This window comes from Gavialis gangeticus, unplaced genomic scaffold, assembly GCF_001723915.1.
Source record: "Gavialis gangeticus isolate Ggan-Ray unplaced genomic scaffold, GavGan_comp1, whole genome shotgun sequence".
NCBI classification, from domain to species: Eukaryota; Metazoa; Chordata; order Crocodylia; family Gavialidae; genus Gavialis; species Gavialis gangeticus.
This window is the reverse complement of record NW_017728993.1, coordinates 42,871,979-42,880,668: the sequence shown is the minus strand read 5'-3', so window position 1 is coordinate 42,880,668 and position 8,690 is coordinate 42,871,979. Positions and strand designations below refer to the sequence as shown.

Here is an 8,690-nt window from a genome sequence, read left to right as displayed (position 1 = left end):
GCATCTTGTTTGGGTTCTTTACCAAAGATTATTTTAGTAATGAGCCACTGACAAAAATTACAGTCAGTGGAGATAAACTAGTTCTTTTGAAATTTCTGATAGGTAATTTAAGCACTGTTAATTTTTCTGTGATTTTTTATAAGAAATAAGGAGTGTATGTATCCCAAATTATCAACACTGATTTGGCAAGGAACACCACATAAACACCAGGTATTTCTGACTGATAATACAGTAAAATCTCATGAATCTGGATCTCAGAAATTCAGCACTGGAGTTGCTGCTCAAAGACTGGTCCCTGCTTCCCCCCAGATGTGGAGGAGAAAGCTTGCATGTGGCTGCTGCCACCATTAATCACCCTGCACCACACACAGAGGCTCGGGACCACCTGCTGCTACCCCCCTCCCCAACTCCACCAGTCACTCCGTGACCGGCCGCTGCTCAGATTTCAAAAATCCGGCATTTTCAGCTATCCAGCAAGTACTCTGTCCCAAGCATGTCAGAATCATGAGGTTATACTGTATGGGGCCAGTAACCTTTCAATCAGACACAGGATGCCATACTTATCCTATTAACTGTGTCACACACTAGTGATTCACAGAGCTTATTTCTGTTCAAAACTGATTCCAGTTCAGATTGGTGTGGAATACGGTTATTCTGAACAGGAATGAATAACGAAAGAAGTAGCTCCTTTTCAAAAGATTAGATATCAGGCTAGGATTTGCTTATAATATTCAGTACAGTTTGGAAACCTCTGAAGTGAACTCTTATGTTACTACCTTCAAACTCGAAGCTTCATCTAGTCAGTTGCTCCTGAGGTAGAATCATGGAAGAGAATGCCTAGAAGAGACTTCAGGAGGCCATCTAGTCTAACCCTCCTGCTCAAGACAGGATCAGCCCCATCTAAAATCATTCCAGGCAAGATGAGTTAATGATCCCAAAAGCAGCTTCCTGTATAAATTTGATTACAGACTCCTTCATCCAAGTTAAGATTAGTGTTCATCTGTTCATATTGGATTTTTTTTTTTTTTTTTAAGGATTTAGTGAAGAAAATTCTTACTAAGCAGGTTATAATGGGGCTAGTGAGGAAACCAAACGCCATGAGTGCTATGCATGGATCGATCAATCAATCAATCAAATCACTCTCAAGAGCAGGGCATGCCAAAAAATACTTAAAGCTTATAGCTAGCTCCTGATGCCCTATAATCCTAAAGTTCTGGGAACACTGAATTACAAACCTATTACAAATCATGCTGCCTTTTAGACAACATGCAAGCTTGTCCAAATATTTAAAACATACACAATTTTTTCCTAACACCTAGAAATAAGTCAATCAAGTTAGAAGCTTATCATTTGCCTTTTACAAGGCTAAATTTTTAACAGCATATAGGGATTACCTACCACACCTGCAAAACATTTCATAATGCAAAATGTGAGAACTGAAAGTTGTAGTGCAAGCTGAACATGTCAGATTATTTTTTCTCTTTAAATGAAGGCATCACATTCTCTACAAAAAGCTTAATTCTGCCCTTGAATGTAGTTAAAGACAAGTACTTTTAAACATTCTGAAAGAAATATTAACCTCCTTTTTAGAATACAAAATACTTAAAAATGCTATACTTTTTTTTAATTAGAGTAGATATGAGCAAAACTGAGAAAATGTAAATTTGAAGAAATAAGATGCCAGCATATGACAACATAGAACCTTAAATAAAACAAGAGTAATTGCTTACTGTAATCACTTAGCTAGACTGTTATAGTTCACCCACCATGAGGAGAATCTGAGTACTGCTTATAATAACCAGCTAAAAGCATTTACAAAACACCTTGCAGTAGTGCCCAGAGACCCCAGTCAGGGTCAAGGCTCCAATGTGCTTGCATAGAGCTTGATTAATTATTTTTGCCTTATAGCTTTAAAATCAACCATAAAGCACGCATTAGGATTTTCCACCTCACTTTCCAAAACAACTTCATAAGTAGCTTTGAAAACCTTGAGCACTTGCAGAAAAATCTTTTTGATAATTTCTTCTGTTCTTTTCTCAGGAAACTAGAAGCACCAAAATTTGACCAGATCAAAAAAGACACACACCTTATTCTTTACTTAAAGATGGCATGAAGTACCAGTTCATAAGAAAAAGACATGTCATCCCCCTGCCTCCCAATGAGGAAGGATAATGTTGGCAAATGAAGATAAGTATAGTCACTATGAACTTTATTTGAAGTTCCACTCTCTTCTCCTCTTCAGTTTAGGCAAATAGTTTTAGGTGTTGATTACATAGTATGCAGCTAGTTATGAAGTCCAGCGCCACCAAGCTACCTTCATCCTGTCCCACATAGCAGAGATGGAATCAAATGCAGGACGGACATCCAAGATGGTGAACTGATAGTTCTTATCTACTTCTCCACCATCATAATAATCAATAACATATCTGACTTCCTTTCCACAACGATCAACTATCCAATCATGTCTGTCAAAAGGAAGTTCATATCTAAAATGAAAGATAGACAATGTGGTTAACTTGTTAAATTAAATCAAGATTATGAACTTTATAAACATGTAGCAAAGAAAGTCAGGCACCACAAAGACTAATTTATGACAATACGTATAAAAACATGATCACTTCCGTCGATCTTCAGGTATGGTATTTCAGCATGCATAAAAACATATTTATGGCCTTTACACGTACCCCATCCACGAACGTATTCTGGCTCTTGGTGAATACTCCTTAGCTTTACCACCAAATCGAATCAATGTTGGTCCACATGGACATTCCCTAAATATATTTTAGCAAACACAATTAAAATGGTACTTCCATGTTAAGACTGGTAAGTTATAATTTAAACAAAATGAAACAGTATTAAGAACTTACTTTACTAATATACAAATATATTAAAAATAGAACTTGGGAAAAAATGTAATTCTTCCAATACTATAAGAAACCACCTTCTTTAAAAATAAAAAAAAACACAAACCAAAAAAACCCAACAACAACAAAGAAGATTTACAACCAGTGATAAGGTCTCTCAGCAAAAGCACAGGTTGTGTTTTAGCATGCTTTAAAAATTTATCAGCATCTCCTACTAGGAAGGAAGCCATAAGATTATCAATGAAAATATTTGTATGTAATTTCCACCTTGAAGTCAGCTGAGCCTCAACACTCAAGCTGCTGGATCGTCTAAAACTGTTGCTCCTAGCAAAGGAATTTTAGTACCAGAGCAGTCTAAAATTAAAAAAAAAAAAAGACAGCATGTCCAAAATAAAAAGGATCTCAAGGTCCTATAATACAGAAATTCTGACCAATTCTGGCAGTGTAATAACTTGTTCAGGTCCAATTTAATCAAGTCTGCCAAATGTACCTGGACAAACTTCCCAAATATTTCCATAGCAATGCAATGCATCCACACCATCACAAATCCAATTTAATAAGATGTTGCTGCACACTACTGCAAGTTTTAGACCATTCTTTAGGAAAACTGGACTCATTCCAACATTTAAAGATTCAGCATAGTACTAGCTTAAAACAAAGGCTTTTTATTTTTCATCTCAAACATACTTACATGACATGAAGAGCTTCCCACTTTAAAATCTCTTTCCAAGCTTGCTCATTATTTTGATTATGAATCTTAATAATATTACTCATATCTTCAGGAGATATGTCATCTTTTTTCCACCTCCATCTTAAAAAAGGAATACTATTTTAGAAAATTTTTCAAACAGTGGAGTTTAACTTTATCACTTTCCTCCATCAGTGATTTTGACCAGTATAAAATGCAAGCGATTTGGGATCGCACAGCAAGTCTATATCAGAGCCAGAATTAGAACTCAGGTGATTCCTAGTTCCCTGCTCCCTACTTGGGCTTCTTGACAATCATATTAACTTTGTGTAAAACTACAGGGTGCCTAAAAATGTGCTTGTTCACATTCTAATTAAAACGTGTCAGAGCAGACTCAATTAATCAAGTCTGCTCCACGGTCCCCTTAGAATGCTCCAACATTGCCTCACCATCACATGTAAGGCCCCACACATTTCAAAATGGCCATGGGGGCACTATCTAAACCTCAGCAAATGAGCTTTAGATAATGCATCCAATGGACATTTTGAAATGTGCAGGGACTTAATACAAATGATGGTGAGCCTCTCTTTAATTAAAGCAGCTGTCCAGGAACTGCTCTAATTAAAAAGAACCCCCCAGTCTCAAGCATGTGTAGAAGCAGCCATAATTACCAAATGTTACCACACTAGAAACCCACAGACGTCAGTTAAGTTAGTCAAAAAGCTTGAGCCAAATCAAAGTATTACAGTAAGCTGACAGACGTACAGTTATTTTACCTTTCACAAAGGCATTTTTGAAGTGTGTGTAGAGAGCATCCCAGATTCACTTTTAATGCACAGAAAATCCTATATCTAGTACCTTAAAGGTACATGTAGAAATTCCTCCAATTCCCAGATCCTGCTAACATTTATATCCCCATTTTTAAAACACGAGTAAATATTAGGGGTGTGCAAAGCAGGCAGTATTTGATTCGGATTGATTTGGGGGACAGTGAGTCGATTTGCTGATTTGGATCTCTGTCCCGATTCGATTCAGCTGAATCTGAAGATTCAATTCTGATTCGGAGAATCAGCTATTTGGCCATAAACACAGCTTTACATGCTTTTTCTATGCATCTAGAGGTACCAGGCGCATGAACGCTGAGATGGAGTGGATGGAGCGTCCCATGGGAGTGCAGGGGAGGTCCCGTGTGTGCTCAGCAGTAGACCTGGAAGTGGACTGGAAATACTTCTGGTCCACCGCCGAGTGCATGGGGACACCCCCTGCAGCTCAGCAATCAGCCACAGGGGGACCCTAGGTGTCCCTCCAGACCCAGGAGGCACCAGTCACTGAGCTGGGGTGTGAGGGGGTCCCCTGTGCACTCTGCAGCAGACCCAGAAGTGGACCAGAAGTATTTCTGGTCCACTTCTGGGCCACTGCTGAGCATGTGGGGGACTCCCCCTGCACTCCCCTGAGACACTCCATCCACCCCACGAACTCAGCATTCACGAGCTGTGCCTGGTACCTCAACATATAAAACTGTGTCTATGGCTGAATCATCAAATCTCTCTGAATTGATTTGGAGCGATTAACGTGTCTCCTGATTCGATTCAGAGATTCGGCTGCTGAATCAAGCTGAGTCTCCTCTGAATCGAATCAGCAACCAAAGCTTCACACAGCCCTAGCAAATGTGTGCGCAAGGGCTCATAGGATCAGGGTTGCCATATTAAGATGAATATTATTTTTATTCATATTATTATTATTCATTCATATTATTCATTATTCATTATTATTATTCATATTAAAATGAATATTACAAATCGATTACATTTTAACTACAGTTCTGAAATGCAACTATTATATTTTAACATCAACTGCTCTGAAAATAAAGCAATTTAAGAAAGACAGCCCAAATATGAAAATCTTTCATACAAATAAATATTAAGTGGCAAATCAGACAATATTCATTAGTTCCTAAATATTTTAGCCCATAAAGAAATATGCTACGCGTTTAGGGCTTGTCTATATTAGGATGTGAGCTGTTCTTTTTTGCCTTTATATTAAAAAAAAAAAAAACAAAAAAAAAAAACCACACACAGAAATCCTACTGTTGCTAAAACCATTTGAGTTTTCATGTTGTTACTAGTACAAATGGCAGCTTAGCAGCGTTAAGTTTCTTGCAAGAACAAACATTTTTAACAGTTTTATTTTTAAAGTTAGTAGCAGTCTAATTGAGTTTCAGGCAACCATACAAGACTTGTCTGCCTTGGGGTCCCTATATTACAGAGATCAAACCAGTAGATTGGTGTTTGAAACGGTACGGTTGTTTGTTTTTTTACAACAACCTACCTCTAAAGTAAACATGATCTTTGAAACCAGTTTATTAAGAGGACAGATTTTTAAAAAGCCATTTGTCTCTCCAAAGAAGTTGATTGCTTACCAGTTGAAGCCAACTAGTCCCTTAATAAACTACTACAATATCAATGAACACTGGTGAATAATTCTAGAGTCTTCAGGATACCCTGGATACTATTACGGAAAGTCCCAGTTACTTACCCTTTCTTAAGCATAGCATTCCAAAACATTTGCTCTGAAGGATAAACCCAATTTTTTTCAGAGTATGCTCTAGGAATGGTAGACTCTTCTCTGATAGTTGACAGTGCAAATGGTTGATCTGGGGATGGCACCTGATTAGGAGGTGGCATCTAAACAACAAAAATAATCACTTATTTTAATATAATAAAATAGAAAAAAATTTTTAATATAATATCAGTATCTGGAAGGGTCAGTGTATAGCTAAGTAATTACTACAGAGAAATTGAAAATCATGTCAAAGGTCCTACAGGAATAGTTGGCTTGCTTTTGGAGGTCCATGCTTGACTAAAGATTGCCACAAGCCTTTTTTCCCTGTTGTAACCCAAAGCTCTGCAGTGTTTTTTTTCTTTAAGTGGAAAAAGGCTTAAGACCACCTGCTTCAGAGACGTCTTCAGAAAGAGAACTCATTGTTCATCTCCCACAATGCTCACATCCATATAATTTTCATGGTCAGACTTCAGAAGGAAAGAGACCTTAAAAAGACTAAACTGAAGTTACCATATTTCTAGGATCTATATCATCTGCTGTTTGAGATGAACTAGATTTAACAGGACACGCCACATATTCATATGCGCGTTCTTGATGTGCGGGAACAACGTTTTGGTTTTCAGCCCCTTGGTCAGATGATTTTACGTGCACTGCACAACCTGAAATAGAAAAGATATTAAATGAAGCACTACAACAAAATACAAGTGATAAAATGTAACTTTATGAGAAGAGTCAAAACACAATATAGGAGTAGATATGCAGTCAACTCTCTCAGCCCTGAGCCCTGAGGGGCCTTCTTGGCCCACCCTGTATACATTTACTTCCATCCACTTAGAAACAAATCAGTAAGTTTTTCCCTATGCTTGTAGCTCCAACAAGTGTCTTGAATTTAAGTCGGTAATTAAAAAATGTATATCTTTTCATAAATTACTTGATAATTCTTACAATGACAACATCCTTAGTTTTCATCTGATTAGTAAAACATCACTCTCTCCTCAAATGCACTTAAAAAAAAATCTGCTTTAATTTTTTGCCTCTATATTAATACAAATTTTACATTTCACTTAGTCACCAAACTCTAGAAATGCAAAAAACTAAGGTTTGAAGTGTAACTGATCTGCACATATGTAACATTTTTCTACTCCTATTTTCAATTAAATGTGCAGTCTAACACAGTAATATATGGCACAGCATTATAAAACTGCAAGTTTGGCAACAAAAGAAATAGAACTTTTGATGTATATCATATTGCACTGTTGCTGAAGACAGAACTCTGAATCATGGCACTAGTATGAAATGGCTTGGACTCTGAAGACTTTGAGTGACGAGCTCAGCCCTTTTTACCTTTATGAATGCAACTATTTGCAAATTACATCTTGAAAGAGGCAGTTTTCCATACGACCGCTACTTTGCTGATAAGGAACCTCCCATCTTTGACAAACACCTTCTAGAACACATTTGCAAGGTTCAATTTGGGTTCACTTCAGTCGTGTGCATAGTTACCTTCCATTTTTTTCTGATGCATTGGACATTCTGAAGGTGGAGATGCTGTTTGATGTTCAGATACATTGGGCGACTGAACTGCGAGGGATGGAGATGACGCTGACAAACCCATAGCAGCTTTTATTTTTAGATCAAATTTGCAGGGAAAAATTGCACATCTAGAATACAAAGCTATAGTTAGTACTATTGGAACAATCATAACCAAAAAACCCCACATTTTTCATAAAAAAATTATTAAACAGAAATGAGAACACAGGCACAGAAGAGTATATTAAAAAAAAAAAAAGTCAACAGACCAGAGGCTTTCTACCTGTGGAAGCATTTCTAGAGCAGATTAGACACACAGGATGTTTACAGATGTCCTCCAGGAAGACGGGGTGCACTTTAATTAAATGGCTCTGAGAGCTGTTCTAATTAAGGCACCTGGAGCATCACATGTATCAGTGTCCCTGTGCAGAAAAATGGTAGCAGGGGTGCTTTAACTAAAGCTTGTCAAATGAGCTTTAAAGCATCCCCGCCACCATTTTTCAGCATGGGGATGCTGATACACATAACACTGGTTAATCTTCTCCGATGCACTGTAATTAGTGCGTCAGATCGGCCTCACTGCATATGTATAGGCGCCCATACTCTTCTAGGATGGTTTAGTTAGGGGCGACCCTGCCTTGAGCAGAGAGATGGAGTGGATGACCTTCTAAGGTCCCTTCCAGCCCCATTCTGCTATGACTCTGTACCTCTCAAATCTGCCAAGATATAAAGTTAATGGCATATTCCTGAAGCATGAAGTATCCAGCTCACGCTTAGCTGCAGTGCGAGAAGGCAGGCAAGAAGTCACTTAGGGCAGATCTAGAGCAGTGAAGAGGAACTGAAATGATGCAGGTGAAGAAGCACATAGCACATTAACACCACGCATGTTCTTCTCCACTCAAAAATAAACCAGAAGCTCTGCTAAGAGGCCAGGGCACTAGGGCTGCGCAGCTCGGCTGAAGATTGAAGCAGAAACAGGCACAACTTCACCAGGAGGCACAAGAAACTACTTGCCAGGCTGTGACCCCAGGGCAGCAGGACGGGGG

The 8,690-nt window shown here is 38.2% G+C and overlaps 1 protein-coding gene across 3 annotated transcripts in view; it reads right to left on the bottom strand.

The window, feature by feature from the left end:
• Nucleotides 1-1,730: 1,730 nt before the first annotated feature.
• The window catches only part of LOC109286860 (cytochrome c-type heme lyase), a 7,419-nt gene continuing 459 nt past the window's right edge, over nucleotides 1,731-8,690 (bottom strand). For all 3 annotated transcript variants that reach the window (XM_019501652.1, XM_019501651.1, XM_019501654.1), the window contains exons 2-7: nucleotides 7,618-7,775; nucleotides 6,625-6,773; nucleotides 6,088-6,236; nucleotides 3,556-3,675; nucleotides 2,685-2,771; nucleotides 1,731-2,486 (exon numbers count right to left, since the gene is read on the bottom strand). In XM_019501652.1, the coding sequence (XP_019357197.1) occupies nucleotides 2,288-2,486; nucleotides 2,685-2,771; nucleotides 3,556-3,675; nucleotides 6,088-6,236; nucleotides 6,625-6,773; nucleotides 7,618-7,729 (816 nt within the window). In that variant the 5' untranslated portion in view covers nucleotides 7,730-7,775 and the 3' untranslated portion in view covers nucleotides 1,731-2,287. The remainder of the gene's footprint in view (nucleotides 2,487-2,684; nucleotides 2,772-3,555; nucleotides 3,676-6,087; nucleotides 6,237-6,624; nucleotides 6,774-7,617; nucleotides 7,776-8,690) is intronic.